The sequence below is a fragment of the Scyliorhinus torazame genome, chromosome 12 (genome assembly GCF_047496885.1).
Source record: "Scyliorhinus torazame isolate Kashiwa2021f chromosome 12, sScyTor2.1, whole genome shotgun sequence".
In the NCBI taxonomy this organism is placed as follows: Eukaryota; Metazoa; Chordata; class Chondrichthyes; order Carcharhiniformes; family Scyliorhinidae; genus Scyliorhinus; species Scyliorhinus torazame.
The window spans coordinates 146,293,119-146,309,239 of NC_092718.1; the positions used below are offsets into that span (position 1 = coordinate 146,293,119).

Here is a 16,121-nt window from a genome sequence, read left to right on the forward strand (position 1 = left end):
CTCCGGCTGCTCCGGTTTATTCCCATAAGTTCCGAAAGACGTGCAATTAGGCAAATTGGATATTCTGAATTCTCCCTCAGTGTACCCGAACAGGCGCCGGGGTGTGGCGACTAGGGGCTTTTCACAGTAACCTCATTGCAGTGTTAATGTAAGCCTACTTGTGACAATAATAAAGATTATTATTATTACTGATGAGCGAGTCACTGTGAGGGCTGGACGTGCCGCTATAGCTGGAGCGAGGTTGAACCAAGCAGTGTGCCGGCTAGTTTCCCACCCGGCAAAGAATTGAGCCCTGCTATTTTGTACATCTATGTTGCATTTTCATGAGCCTGTTTATTAAAACACTAATCAAGGCAGAGCAATCCTGATAAACCCTACTTGTTCATCATTCAGGAATCAAAGTGCCAGGACTGGTCTTTCATCTAAAGTGCATTTCTAGATTTGGTTTGTCAGTGTGAAGGCACTATAGAGGGATGATCTTAGCATCGGTTGAATAGTTTTGTATAAAAGCCAAATTGTTGTGCATGCTGGAATCTGAAACAGAAATACTGGACAATCTCAGCAGGTCTGACAGCATCAGTGGAGAGAGAAGGGAGTTGACGTTTCGAGTCTGGATGACTCTTTGGCAAAGCTGGAGAGAACTGGATATAGGATGAGATTGTGTGTGTTTGGGGGGGGGGGGAGATGGGGGAGTTGCTCGTGGAGCAGTGGGGCTGGATAGAGGGCCAGCGATAAGTGGAGATTGACAAATGTGCGGTAGATAAACAGTCAAAGGGAATGTAAACGTCTTGGGCGAGATTCTCCAGCCCCCCGCCGGGTCAGAGAATCGCCGGGGGCTGCCGTGAATCCCGCCCCCGCCGGTTGCCGAATTCTCCGGCACCGGAGATTCGGCGGGGGCGGGAATCGCGCCGCGCCTGTTGGCGGGCCCCCCCCCAGCGATCCTCCGGCCCGGATGGGCCGAAATCCCGCTGCTAGAATGCCTGTCCCGCCAGCGTAGATTAAACCACCTCTCTTACCGGTGGACAAGGCGGCGCGGGCGGGCTCCGGGGTCCTGGGGGGGTGCGAGGCGATCTGGCCCCAGGGGGTGCCCCCACGGTGGCCTGGCCCGTGATTGGGGCCCACCGATCCGAGGGCGGGCCTGTGCCGTGGGGGCACTCTTTTCCTTCCACCTTCGCCACGGTCTCCACCATGGCGGAGGCGGAAGAGACTCCCTCCACAGCGCATGCGCGGGGATGCTGTGAGCGGCCGCTAACGCTCCCGCGCATGCGCCGCCCGGCAATGTCATTTCCGCGCCAGCTGGCGGGGCACCAAAGGCCTTTTCCGCCAGCTGGCGGGGCGGAAATCAGTCCGGCGCATCCTAGCCCCTCAAGGTTAGGGCTGGGCCCCCCAAGATGCGGAGGATTCCGCACCTTTGGGGCGGCTTGATGCCCGACTGATTTGCGCCGTTTTTGGCGCCGGTCGGTGGACATCGCGCCGATACCGGAGAATTTCGCCCCGTGTCTTCTTCTGTTAAAATGTGAATGGCTGGGATTAATTCCATCTCTCTTTGTTCCATTTATTCTGCAGGACTCTATGCAGTTGAACCAGTACAAGCTGAAGACTGAGATCGGAAAGGTAATTCGATCTACGAATTAACAATTCAAAGTTAATCTCAAGCCAACAGCAAGAGTTGGAAATGTAGCTCTCTGGGATCCCGATTCTTCATGCTGGATTGTTTTCAGATTGCAAACATTTTCTTTTACATTTGCTTTCTGGGTATGAGCAATGCTGGCCTGAGAGAGTGGTGGGAAAATTTATACAGGGTCAACCACTCACTGTGAGATTGGAATTATATACAGGCTAGGTTTATCCAGATAGTCTGACCATTTTCCCTGGTGCCGACTCACAAATATTACTGAATTCTGTTTGGCAACTTACTATATTAGAACTTGAACTCACCATTAGATGCTAATCTAATCATAGAACTTTAGATCATAGAATGGTTCCAAGAATGCAGAGAAACACGGTAGCATAGTGGTTAGCACAATTGCTTCACAGCTCCAGGGTCCCCAGGTTCGATTCCCGTCTTGGGTCACTGTCTGTGCGGAGTTGGCACGTTCTCCCTGTGTGTGCGTGGGTTTCCTCCAGGTGCTCCGGTTTCCTCCCACAGTCCAATGATGTGCAGGTTAGGTGGATTGGCCATGATAAATTGCCCTTAGTGTCCAAAATTGCCCTTAGTGTTGGGTGGGGTTACTGGGTTATGGGGATAGGGTGGAGGTGTGGGCTTGGGTAGGGTGCTCTTTCCAAGAGCCGGTGCAGACTCGATAGGCCGAATGGCCTCCTTCTGCACTGTAAATTCTATATTCTATATATTCTATAAACTAATAAAATGGACACCGACAGATTCTGAACTGAAACAAACTCTCAACTGAAGGAGCAGATAGGGAGAAAATTCACCAAAACACAAAAGCTCCAGAGAGAATAGAGCTCGGAGACTTCTAGGTAGCAGTGATCATAACATTATTAAATTTTGGGACAGCGCGGTGGCGCAGTGGATAGCACTGCTGTCTCACGGCGCCGAGGTCCCAGATTCGATCCTGGCTCTGGGTCATTGTCTGTGTGGAGTTTGCACATTCTCCCCATGTCTGCGTGGGTTTCGCCCCCACAACCCAAAAGATGTGCAGGTTAGGTGGATCGGCCATGCTAAATTTCCCCTTAATTGGAAAAAATGAATTGGGTACTCTAAATTAAATGTTTTAAAAATAACATTATTAAATTTTGCATTCAGTTAGAGGGAGAGAAGAATGGGTCCAAGACTAGTATTTTAAACATTTTAAATTTAAATAACAGCAATTATAAGGGCACGAAAACAGAACTAGCCAAAGTGAACTGGCAAGTTAGGTCGAGGGATAGGTCAATGGGGGATCTTGTCGCACAGTGGGTAGCATCCATCACACTGAGCCAGAATCTCTAAGTTTCAGACTTACCCCAGGACTTGATGGCCAAAGGAAGGTGTTTTTAGAACACAACCAACAGCTTGCAAAACCTGCAAAATCCTTCCAACACATGCCAGTGGCTGGCGGTAAGAGCAGGAGAGACTGGTCTACTCTTCTTGATGCCGAGTGGTGCCACTCAAGCATCTGGCAACTGGCTAGTGGCCTATTCAAGGGAAAAAAACTAGCTACGGAGACAGATGAAAGCTTACCTTGTACACCACGAAGTGCGAGAAGAGAAATAACCGCAGTAGGTCAATAGAGGTGTAATGGCAGATATTGAAGATGATATTTCAGAATGCACAGAGTAGATACATTCTCACAAGAAAGAAAAATCCCAAGGGCAGGACCAACATCCATGATCTTACCTTAGACTGTCTGAGCTATATGAGCACACAGGACAATCCTTAGGGGGAGAGGACACTACTCGCGGAAGAAACTAACCCTCAGTGCACCATATCCGGCCACAGAAACAGAGGGGCAATCGGGGTCAAGGCAAGCAATTCCTGAACCATCCAGCTTGTCAAGGCTGCAGTATGAAGCCCCCTCACAGGAGAGATCAGTGTCCTTTGAGCAATGCCTAATGCTTCCAATGCAACTGACAGGGACATACTGGTAAACTGCGCAAGTGAAAAACACAGCACCACACAGACATCCCAAAGGTAATCCGCAAGGTCGAGACTGAAAACCCTGAAGTCATACAACCATGTGTCTTGGGTGACACCAGGAGGGAAGCGTGGCATAAGTGGTTTGTCATTGGTCTCGTAACCCAGCAACTCAGGGTAATGCTCTGGGGTTCGAATCCCACATGGCAGATGGAATTAAAAGTCCAATGGTGACCATTGTTGATTGTTGTAAAAACCCACCTGGTTCACAAATGTCCTTTAGGGAAGGAAATCTACCGCCCTTACCTACATGTGACTCGAGACCCAAAGCAACATGGTTTACTCTTAAAATGTTTTCAGGGATGGGTAATCCCATGAACAAATTTAAAAAAAGAAAATGTGGCCCTTCATTTTGGAACTCTGACATCTTGGTAAATGCTCATCTAACAAATTTCAAATTAGAGTCAGGTGGCAGGTGTGACAGTCCAGTTCGATGAGGAACCATGACTTGAAAGCCCTTGAATTCGAATGACAGACTTTATGGAGCAGGTGGAGTACAACACCTAGTCATTGGCATGAAGTAACTAAAGTACCTCTATATCCATGGTATAAAGACTTGGGGGAGGGTCTGGTGCATACAGGGTTAATGTCGGACTGAGTACAGTAAAGTCGTCATAGTCCCGGATGTCCATAGTCTGCTTTGCCCTTTGAGGGGGAGAGCTGACTGGTGGTGATTTAACATGAGGATCACGAAACCTCAGGTGAGGGGCAAGGTTGAGAAGGCCTCAGCCGGTACGGGAATTGAATCTGCACTGTTGGCCTTGCTCTGCATCATGAACCAACCGTCCAGCCAACTGAGCAAAATGGGCCCCACTGAGTATAGTACCGCCCACACAATGATGAAATAAAGCACATGACCCAGGGCCAGGGTCAGTCTAGAGATGGACAGAAATGTGCAAAGACCCAGGATGGAGTCCGCTCCATACCAGTATCTTCTACTGCATATATGTGTACAGTTATGAGTTGTTAATAAAGACTTGCTATACTCAAGACCGCAAAGTCTACTTCATGGTGTCTGAAGCAGGATTCTTCAGCTGGAGCTCATGCAATAAAGACGTTACAACATGGATATAAAATTAACTGAGGGACAGGAAACAGAGCAGTGGTGTATGGTTGCTTTTCAGAATGGACAAAGGTTTAGAGTGGTTTACCCGGGGCTCAGTGTAGGGTCCCCTGCTTTCCTTAACATGCAGTGATGATTGAGACTTGGCTGTACAAAGCACTATTACAACATTTGCAGATGACACAATGTTGGAAATAAAGTGAACTGTGAGGAGGATAGTGCAGAACTTCAAAAGGAAAGAGACAGGTTGGTGGAGTGGGCGGGCAAGTGACATTTAATGTGGAGAAGTGTGATTTATTTTCGTGGAAAGAATGCAGAGAGATAAATTGCGCGCAAATCATTGAAGGTGGCAGGACAAGCTAATAATGCAGACAGGACCTGGGCTTTATAAATAGAGGCATAGAAAGAAAAGCAAGGAATAAACCTTTCGAAAACACTGCTTTGACCTCAGCTGGAGTATAATAATAATCTTTATTGTCACAATGTAGGCTTACATTAACACTGCAATGAAGTTATTGTGGAAAGCCCCGAGTCGCCACATTTTGGAGCCTGTTGGTGAGGGACAATTCAGAATGTCCAATTCACCTAACAAGCACATCTTTCGGGACGTTTGGGAGGAAACCGGAGCACCCGGAGGAAACCCACGCAGACACGGGGAGAACGTGCAGACTCCGCACAGACAGTGAACCAAACCGGGAATCGAACCTGGGACCCTGGCGCTGTGAAGCCACACTGCTAACCACTGTGCTACCGTGCTGCCCCAGTTTTGGGCGCCACACTTCAGGAAGGATATGAAGGCTTTAGAAAGGGTGCAGAAAGGATCTACAGAAATCGTTCCAGGGATGACTTTCTCCCAGTGACTGCGTGGGTTTCCTCCGGGGCCTCCGGTTTCCTCTCACAGTCCAAAGATGTGCAGGTTAGATGGAATTATGGGGATAGGGTGGGGGAGTGGGCCGAAGTAGGGTGCTCTTTCAGAGTGTCTGTTCAGAATTGATGGGCTGAATGGCCTCCTTCTGCGCTGTAGGAATTGGATGGTCCTATGGTTCGAGGATGAGGGAGTTCAGTTCCATGAATATATTGGAGTAACTGAAGATGTTCTCATTCGAGAAGAAGTTAAGAGGATATTTGGTATAGGTGTTCGAAACCATGTGGAGTCAGGAAAGGCGAGATAGAAAGAAACTGTTCTCATTCATGGGAGAAGAGCCAAAACCAGAGGACATTTGTATGAGGTGATCTAAAGGACCAATACTGAAACAAGGAATTTATTTTTCAAGACACGAGTGCTTAGGATCTGGAATGTATTGTCTGAGAGTGTGGTGGAGACAGATTCACGCAGCGAGTGGTTAGGATCTGGAATGCTCTACCTGAGAGTGTGGTGGAGGCAGGTTCACACAGCGAGTGGTTAGGATCTGGAATGTACTGTCTGAGAGTGTGGTGGAGACAGATTCACACAGCGAGTGGTTAGGATCTGGAATGTATTGTCTGAGAGTGTGGTGGAGACAGATTCATGCAGCGAATGGTTAGGATCTGGAATGTATTGTCTGAGAGTGCAGTGGAGACAGATTCACGCAGCGAGTGGTTAGGATCTGGAATGTACTGTCCGAGAGTGTGGTGGAGACAGATTCACACAGCGAGTGGTTAGGATCTGGAATGTATTGTCTGAGAGTGTGGTGGAGACAGATTCACACAGCGAGTGGTTAGGATCTGGAATGTATTGTCTGAGAGTGTGGTGAAGACAGATTCACACAGCGAGTGGTTAGGATCTGGAATGTATTGTCTGAGAGTGTGGTGGAGACAGATTCACACAGCGAGTGGTTAGGATCTGGAATGCACTGTCTGAGAGTGTGGTGGAGACAGATTCACACAGCGGGTGGGTAGGATCTGGAATGCACTGTCTGAGCGTGTGGTGGAGGCAGATTCACACAGCTAGTGGTTAGGATCTGGAATGCACTGTCTGAGAGTGTGGTGGAGACAGATTCACGCAGCGAGTGGTTAGGATCTGGAATGCACTGTCTGAGAGTGTGGTGGAGACAGATTCACGCAGCGAGTGGTTAGAATCTGGAATGCACTGTCTGAGAGTGTGGTGGAGACAGATTCACACAGCGACTGGTTAGGATCTGGAATGTATTGTCTGAGAGTGTGCAGGAGACAGATTCACACAGCGGGTGGTTAGGATCTGGAATGCACTGTCTGAGAGTGTGGTGGAGACAGATTCACACAGCGAGTGGTTAGGATCTGGAATGCACTGTCTGAGAGTGTGGTGAAGACAGATTCACACAGCGAGTGGTTAGAATGTGGAATGTATTGTCTGAGAGTGTGGTGGAGACAGATTCATGCAGCGAGTGGTTAGGTTCTGGAATGTATTGTCTGAGAGTGTGGTGGAGACAGATTCATGCAGCGAGTGGTTTGGTTCTGGAATGTATTGTCTGAGAGTGTGGTGGAGACAGATTCACACAGCGAGTGGTTAGGATCTGGAATGTACTGTCTGAGAGTGTGGTGGAGACAGATTCATGCAGCGAGTGGTTAGGATCTGGAATGCACTGTCTGAGAGTGTGGTGGAGGCAGATTCACGCAGCGAGTGGTTAGGATCTGGAATGCACTGTCTGAGAGTGTGGTGAAGACAGATTCACACAGCGAGTGGTTAGAATGTGGAATGTATTGTCTGAGAGTGTGGTGGAGACAGATTCACACAGCGAGTGGTTAGGATCTGGAATGTACTGTCTGAGAGTGTGGTGGAGACAGATTCATGCAGCGAGTGGTTAGGATCTGGAATGCACTGTCTGAGAGTGTGGTGGAGGCAGATTCACGCAGCGAGTGGTTAGGATCTGGAATGCACTGTCTGAGAGTGTGGTGAAGACAGATTCACACAGCGAGTGGTTAGAATGTGGAATGTATTGTCTGAGAGTGTGGTGGAGACAGATTCACACAGCGAGTGGTTAGGATCTGGAATGCACTGTCTGAGAGTGTGGTGGAGACAGATTCATGCAGCGAGTGGTTAGGTTCTGGAATGTATTGTCTGAGAGTGTGGTGGAGACAGATTCACACAGCGAGTGGTTAGGATCTGGAATGTATTGTCTGAGAGTGTGGTGGAGACAGATTCACACAGCGAGTGGTTAGGATCTGGAATGTACTGTCTGAGAGTGTGGTGGAGACAGATTCACACAGCAAATGGTTAGGATCTGGAATGTATTGTCTGAGAGTGTGGTGGAGACAGATTCACACAGCAAGTGGTTAGGATCTGGAATGTATTGCCTGAGAGTGTGGTGGAGACAGATTCACACAGCGAGTGGTTAGGATCTGGAATGTACTGTCTGAGAGTGTGGTGGAGACAGATTCATGCAGCGAATGGTTAGGATCTGGAATGCACTGTCTGAGAGTGTGGTGGAGACAGATTCACGCAGCGAGTGGTTAGGATCTGGAATGTATTGTCTGACAGTGTGGTGGAGACAGATTCACACAGCGAGTGGTTAGAATGTGGAATGTATTGTCTGAGAGTGTGGTGGAGACAGATTCATGCAGCGAGTGGTTAGGTTCTGGAATGTATTGTCTGAGAGTGTGGTGGAGACAGATTCATGCAGCGAGTGGTTTGGTTCTGGAATGTATTGTCTGAGAGTGTGGTGGAGACAGATTCACACAGCGAGTGGTTAGGATCTGGAATGTACTGTCTGAGAGTGTGGTGGAGACAGATTCATGCAGCGAGTGGTTAGGATCTGGAATGCACTGTCTGAGAGTGTGGTGGAGGCAGATTCACGCAGCGAGTGGTTAGGATCTGGAATGCACTGTCTGAGAGTGTGGTGAAGACAGATTCACACAGCGAGTGGTTAGAATGTGGAATGTATTGTCTGAGAGTGTGGTGGAGACAGATTCACACAGCGAGTGGTTAGGATCTGGAATGTACTGTCTGAGAGTGTGGTGGAGACAGATTCATGCAGCGAGTGGTTAGGATCTGGAATGCACTGTCTGAGAGTGTGGTGGAGGCAGATTCACGCAGCGAGTGGTTAGGATCTGGAATGCACTGTCTGAGAGTGTGGTGAAGACAGATTCACACAGCGAGTGGTTAGAATGTGGAATGTATTGTCTGAGAGTGTGGTGGAGACAGATTCACACAGCGAGTGGTTAGGATCTGGAATGCACTGTCTGAGAGTGTGGTGGAGACAGATTCATGCAGCGAGTGGTTAGGTTCTGGAATGTATTGTCTGAGAGTGTGGTGGAGACAGATTCACACAGCGAGTGGTTAGGATCTGGAATGTATTGTCTGAGAGTGTGGTGGAGACAGATTCACACAGCGAGTGGTTAGGATCTGGAATGTACTGTCTGAGAGTGTGGTGGAGACAGATTCACACAGCAAATGGTTAGGATCTGGAATGTATTGTCTGAGAGTGTGGTGGAGACAGATTCACACAGCAAGTGGTTAGGATCTGGAATGTATTGCCTGAGAGTGTGGTGGAGACAGATTCACACAGCGAGTGGTTAGGATCTGGAATGTACTGTCTGAGAGTGTGGTGGAGACAGATTCATGCAGCGAATGGTTAGGATCTGGAATGCACTGTCTGAGAGTGTGGTGGAGACAGATTCACGCAGCGAGTGGTTAGGATCTGGAATGTATTGTCTGACAGTGTGGTGGAGACAGATTCACACAGCGAGTAGTTAGGATCTGGAATGTACTGTCTGAGAGTGTGGTGGAGACAGATTCATGCAGCGAGTGGTTAGGATCTGGAATGCACTGTCTGAGAGTGTTGTGGAGGCAGATTCACGCAGCGAGTGGTTAGGATCTGGAATGCACTGTCTGAGAGTGTGGTGGAGGCAGATTCGCACAGCGAGTGGATAGGATCTGGAATGCACTGTCTGAGAGTGTGGTGGAGACAGATTCACACAGCGAGTGGTTAGGATCTGGAATGTATTGTCTGAGAGTGTGGTGGAGACAGATTCACACAGCGAGTGTTTAGGATCTGGAATGTATTGTCTGAGAGGGTGGTGGAGACAGATTCACACAGCGAGTGGTTAGGATCTGGAATGTATTGTCTGAGAGTGTGGTGCAGACAGTTTCACACAGCGAGTGGTTAGGATCTGGAATGTACTGTCTGAGAGTGTGGTGGAGACAGATTCACGCAGCGAGTGGTTAGGATCTGGAATGTACTGTCTGAGAGTGAGGTGGAGACAGATTCACGCAGCGAGTGGTTAGGATCTGGAATGTATTGTCTGAGAGTGCGGTGGAGACAGATTCACGCAGCGAGTGGTTAGGATCTGGAATGTATTGTCTGAGAGTGTGGTGGAGACAGATTCACACAGCGAGCGGTTAGGATCTGGAGTGCACTGTCTGAGAGTGTGGTGGAGACAAATTCACACAGCGAGTGGTTAGGATCTGGATGTCTTGTCTGAGAGTGTGATGGAGACAGATTCACACAGCGAGTGGTTAGGATCTGGAATGCACTGTCTGAGAGTGTGGTGGAGACAGATTCACACAGCAAGTGGTTAGGATCTGGAATGTACTGTCTGAGAGTGTGGTGGAGACAGATTCACACAGCGAGCGGTTAGGATCTGGATGTCTTGTCTGAGAGTGTGGTGGTGGCAGATTCACACAGCGAGTGGTTAGGATCTGGAATGTATTGTCTGGGAATGTGGTGGAGACAGATTCACACAGCGAGTGGTTAGGATCTGGAATGTACTGTCTGAGAGTGTGCTGGAGACAGATTCACACAGCGAGTGGTTAGGATCTGGAATGTATTGTCTGAGAGTGCAGTGGAGACAGATTCACACAGCGGGTGGTTACGATCTGTAATCCACTGACTGAGAGTGTGTTGGAGGTAGGCTCCATGATGGCTTTCCAAAGGAAATTTGCAAGGCTATGAAAATAGGGCTGGGGAGCTGGTCAAGCTGATTCGTTCTTGCAGAGAGCCAGCAAGGATATAACAGGCTGAATGGCCTCTTTCTGTGCTGTCACTATTCTGTGTTTATATTTCACAATTCTATGATTCTGAAACCAGGGTAAAGAAATTTCCTGGTATGTTAGAACTCTTCTTAGGCCTAATTTTCTGTGAGACAGAGAACCCAGCAAAGCCACAGCAGATAGGTTTCCGGAAAGACTGAAATCCATTGTGCATAGTCGCACAGTGGTTAGCACCGTTGCTTCACATTGCCAGGGTCCCAGGTTCGATTCCCTTTTAGGGTCGCTGTCTGTGCGGAGTCTGCACGTTCTCCCCGTGTGTGCGTGGGTTTCCTCCGGGTGCTCCGGTTTCCTCCCGCAGTCCGAAGATGTGCAGGTTAGTGAATTGGACATTCTGAATTCTCCCTCTGTGTACCCGAACAGGCGCTGGAGTGTGGTGACTAAGGGCTTTTCACAGTATCTTCATTGCAGTGTTAATGTATGCCTACCTATGACAATAATAAAGATTATTATTATTATTCGCGTCAAGGCTTAATTCCCAGTCTTTCCACTGTTTTGTACCTGTGAGTGATGAAGGAACTACGCTCCGAAAGCTAGTGATTCCAAATAAACCTGTTGGACTTTAACCTGATGTTGCTTTTTAAATATCACATGAAACAAAAAATCTTTTCCTAAGCATGGTTGAAATTTACTTGTTTTTGAGTATCTTTCCTCTTTGAGTGTACTGTTTACAATTCTGCTTATCAATGACTAATTTGGTCTCTGGATCATTGACAGGGCTCCTATGGCGTTGTGAAGTTGGCTTACAACGAAAATGACGACAAGCATTATGTGAGTAAACTAGAGATTCACCTCTTTGGTGGCAGTCAATGATTGACTTTGCAGGGATGCTCTTGTGGCAGACTTTAGGCTGGGAGTGAGGTGGATGGTCTTGTCCGCTGTGAACAGGATGGCAGCAGCCTCACTGTCCAGTGCTGTTTGTTACCACAGCCATTTTGAAAAGGACCCTAGCAGTAAAAAGCGTCTGCCTGGTTTCAGCCACAGGCCCCATTTTCAACGGGAACCAAGGACGTACAACATAAAAAGTATCTTCACTGCTGCATTTTGCTCATTCCAATCCGTTCTACAAGTGACAGGTTGATGCACGATCAGTGACCACTAAAACGAGGTTGTAGTCCAACTGAAGGCTTTAATAAGCTAGATGTTTCCCCAGCAGCTCAGGTACAGAATGAGGGCTGCTAGGACGGCACGGGTTCTTATACCCCGCCTATCAGGGCGGAGCTATTATACACTCTAGCCAATAGCAAGCATATAGGTTCTACCAATGGTACTTTAGCCTGTCAGGTACCTTAATACCTATAATATCACATTCACACCCTGTTAAAAAAAACTCCGGCTGGGGTGCTGGCCAGCAACTACAAAACATAACAACATGGTATAATTATTTATGGAGGTACCGTAATATCTCCGTAGAGTGTTTAGTAACGATTTACAAGTCTGGTAGCTATGTACATTTGATGTTTTATATTTACAGATTACAGTTAAAATGAAGCAATCAGTCGATCAGGGCCCTGGTCGTCCTCTGTGATCGTTGGAGACTCAGTGGTGACTCCGGTGGAGACTCGGGCGTCTGTGACTCCGGGAGCGTGGCTTCGATCTCCACGGCAGCTTCGCCACCCCTAGACGGCACTGGTGGGGAAAATGGCTGACCTGGGGAGGATGCGCCTGCGGGGGGCGGCGGAAGGACTGATCCTCCTGTAAGGTGCTGCGGTGGAGGGGAATGTGCGTGGAGTTCCGGCGGGCGCCAGGTCCCGTAGGGAGACCGTATCTTGTCGGCCGTCGGGGTATGCCACATAGGCGTACTGGGGGTTAGCATGGAGCAGATGGACCCTCTCGACCAACGGGTCCGACTTGTGCGCCCGCACGTGTTTTCGGAGCAGGATGGGTCCGGGTGCTGCCAGCCAGGTCGGAAGTGAGGTCCCGGAGGAGGACTTCCTAGGGAAGACAAGGAGACGTTCATGAGGTGTCTGATTGGTGGTTGTACAAAGTAGTGACCGGATGGAGTGGAGGGCATCCGGGAGGACTTCTTGCCAGGAGACTGGGAGGTTCCTGGACCGTAGGGCCAGTAGGACGGTCTTCCAGACCGTTCCGTTCTTTCTCTCTACCTGTCCGTTACCCCAGAGGTTTGTTGCTAACTTTGGTTGGCTCTTAATTTGTTGCCCGTTGGGTCTTTACTGAATTTGCTGTTTCTTTATGATACCGCCACGAGGTTCAAGTTCAAGTACTGATCAATAACTCGACACACCAATTAGTAAGATTCAAATCAAAACACATTTATTATACACAGTAAATCACTACTCATGCATAAACTCTACTTTCTAGACTATTCTCTATCACTAAAAGGCCTATACTTAGCTTCGGAACTGGCCCACCAGGTCAGGGGAACAAATGGCCTTTCGTTCGATCTGAGTCTGCAGGATTCAAAAGCTGGTATGGACTGGTAGCTAGGAGCGCCTATCTCGTAGCGAGCGTTGACTGGAGACTTACTTGGTTGATGCGGCAGCTTATGCAGTTCATGCTCAAGGGTTGGTTCGCGTTGTCGATTGACTCTGCCAAGAAGACCGATTTGAACTTGGGGACTCTACTTTATAGTCCCCAGGGGCTTCCCGCCCTTCGGGGCGGACCCCGTACCTGGTTACAAGTGATTGGACTACGTTCCGATCACTTGGATCGATTTCTCCAATACTGGAGCTGTTCCCTGATCGCTGGGCGGTCCCTGAGTGTCCGTTGGCCTTCCTTTGTCTTGGCTCCTGCTGGCGCCGAGGAGTCTGGCTTGGCCTTATTCACCTTAAATGTTTTGATTGTTCCCGGGGATCGCTCATTAGTATGCAGATGGCTGTGAGTTTCAGTGCTGTCTGGGCTTTTGCAAGTTCTAATACACAGGATTTCTGCACTTGCTAGTTTTTGCCTATGTTGGCTGAATTTCCCTGTATTCTTTGCGGACCTCCATTTTAAGTCGGGAAGTGGCCAACCCAGGTGGCTACAGGTTGTAACTGGTCGTCCTGCTCGAGGTGATGCCCTTGCTGAGCAGGAATTGACGCAGTTCGTCGCTCATAAAGGAGGACCCCCTGTCGCTGTGTATGTAAGCGGGGAACCCGAACAGTGCAAAGATGCTATGGAGGGCCATGATGACGGTGGAGGCGGTCATGTCGGGGCAGGGGATGGCGAATGGGAACCGGGAGTACTCGTCAATCACGTTCAGGAAGTACGTAGTGCGGTCGGTGGAGGGGAGGGGGCCTTTGAAGTCCATGCTGAGGCGTTCAAACGGACGGGAAGCCTTTATCAGGTGCGCATTCTCTAGCCGTTAGAAGTGCGGTTTGCACTCCGCGCAGATTTGGCAGTCCCTGGTGGCTGTCTTGACCTCCTCAATGGATTAGGGCAGGTTGCGGGTTTTGACGAAATGGAAAAAGCGAGTGTCCCCCGGGTGGCAGAGGTCCTCGTGGAGGGCTCGGAGGCAGTCCACTTGTGCGGTGGCACATGTGCCGCGGGACAGGGCGTCAGGATGCTCATTTAGCTTCCCGGGACGATAAAAGATCTCGTAGTTGTAGGTGGAGAGTTCGATCCTCCACCCGTAAGATCTTGTCGTTTTTTATCTTGCCCCGCTGTGCATTATCGAACATGAAAGCCACCAACCGTTGGTCCATGAGGAAAGTGAATCTCCTACCGGCCAGGTAATGCCTCCAATGTTGCACAGCTTCTGCTATGGCCTGGGCCCCCTTTTCGACTGAGGAGTGGCGGATTTCGGAAGCATGGAGGGTACGGGAGAAGAAGGCCACGGGTCTGCCCGCTTGGTTGAGGGTTGCCGCCAGAGCTACTTCGGACGCTGAGGGTCCTGGGGGTTCATCCAAAATGGCGTCTCCCATTGGTCGCACATGGCCTCAAGCGTGGAGTCCGTGGAAGAAGATGGCCGCACCCGGGGTCCGCAAGTGGCCCTGGGATATGGAGGTGGCGGCGACCGCTGGCCACACTGGGCCCGTGGAGAAGTTTGTAGTGCTGGTCCAGATTCGCCGCTGGAGAATGCGGCCACCGCTCAGGCCTGACATACCCCCACGAAATGGCCCTATTTGCCGCATCCCCTGCAGGTGGATGCGCGGGCCGGGCAGCGCTGGCGGGGGGTGCTTGGCCTGCCCGCAAAAGTAGCAGCGGGGCCTCTCGGGGTTGGCAGGCCGCCTTGCAGTGCAGGCCTGTGGGGGAACGGGGGAAGTCTCTGGGTCGGCCGCTGTGGAGTTCCATGCTTCCCAAGGGGCTGCCGCGCGGTCAGGAAGGTAGGCGCGGGCATTCCTGGAGGCCACGCATAGGGAGCCTGCAAGGGCGCGTGCCTCCCTAAGACCCAGGGTGTCTTTCTCTAACAGGCGCTGGCGGATTTAAGATGAAAGCATACCTGCCACGAAAGCGTCCCGGACTAAGAGTTCCGTGTGTTCGCTCGCCAAAACTTGCGGGCAGCTGCAGCTTCTGCCCAGCACCAGGAGTGCGCGGTAGAATTCCTCCAACGATTCCCCAGGGGTTTGCCGTCTTATTGCAAGCAGATGCCGGGCGTAGACCTGGTTTACCGGGCGAATATAGTGTCCTTTTAGCAGCTCGATTGCTGCATCAAAGTCTTCCGCTTCCTCGATGAGGGTGTAGATCTCTGGGCTCATCCTTTGTGCAGGACGTGCAGTTTCTGCTCTCCCGTGGGTGTGTTTTCTGCCGTCTCGGGATACCCTTTAAAACACGCCAGCCAGTGCTTAAAGATCGCCGCTGAGTTCGCTGCGTGGGGGCTAAGTTGCAGACACTCCGGCTTGATTCGGAGCTCCATCCTTTCTTCTTAAAATTTAGCTTATTAAATTGATGCACGATCAATGACCACTAAAACGAGGTTGTAGTCCAACTGAAGGCTTTAATAAGCTCGATGTTTCCCCCAGCAGCTCAGGTACAGAATGAGGGCTGCTAGGACGGCACGGGTTCTTATACCCCGCCTATCAAGGCGGAGCTATCATACACTCTAGCCAGAGCAAGCATATAGGTTCTACCAATGGTACTTCAGCCTCTCAGGTATAGTAATACCTATAATACCACACGGGTGGAAAGAAAAACAAAATCAACAAGAGAAAATGTTGTCCCCAGGGGAGCAGGAGCAGGTAATCCAGAAAAGGTATTTCTACGGGCGAGCGAGTCAGTTAGCAGAGACACCACCCAAAGAATGAAGAAAAGGGTTAGCGTTTTTGCTGTTAGTTGTCTTTTCAGCCAGCATACAGAATCTGGGAAGAGGAGCTTTGCCCAACGGGTGGATCTGGAAATACAAGGAAAGGCGGAGACAAGGACTTCCCATACATCACTCAAAGCCAAGGGCCAGGTGCTGACAGGTAATCACTGGGCGGGACTCTCTGGCCCCCCAGCCGCATGTTTCTCAGCAGTGGGAGGCAGGAGGCAGCATGCCATTCGCTGGTGGCAGGATTCTTTGTTCCCGCCACTATCAGTAGGAATTCCTGGGAAACCAA

At 49.9% G+C, this 16,121-nt stretch overlaps 1 protein-coding gene across 7 annotated transcripts in view; it reads left to right on the forward strand.

The window, feature by feature from the left end:
* Positions 1 to 16,121, forward strand: part of camkk1a (calcium/calmodulin-dependent protein kinase kinase 1, alpha a) — a 329,689-nt gene that overhangs the window by 211,645 nt on the left and 101,923 nt on the right. For all 7 annotated transcript variants that reach the window (XM_072469148.1, XM_072469142.1, XM_072469146.1 and 4 more), the window contains 2 exons: positions 1,567 to 1,614; positions 11,362 to 11,415. In XM_072469148.1, the coding sequence (XP_072325249.1) occupies positions 1,567 to 1,614; positions 11,362 to 11,415 (102 nt within the window). The remainder of the gene's footprint in view (positions 1 to 1,566; positions 1,615 to 11,361; positions 11,416 to 16,121) is intronic.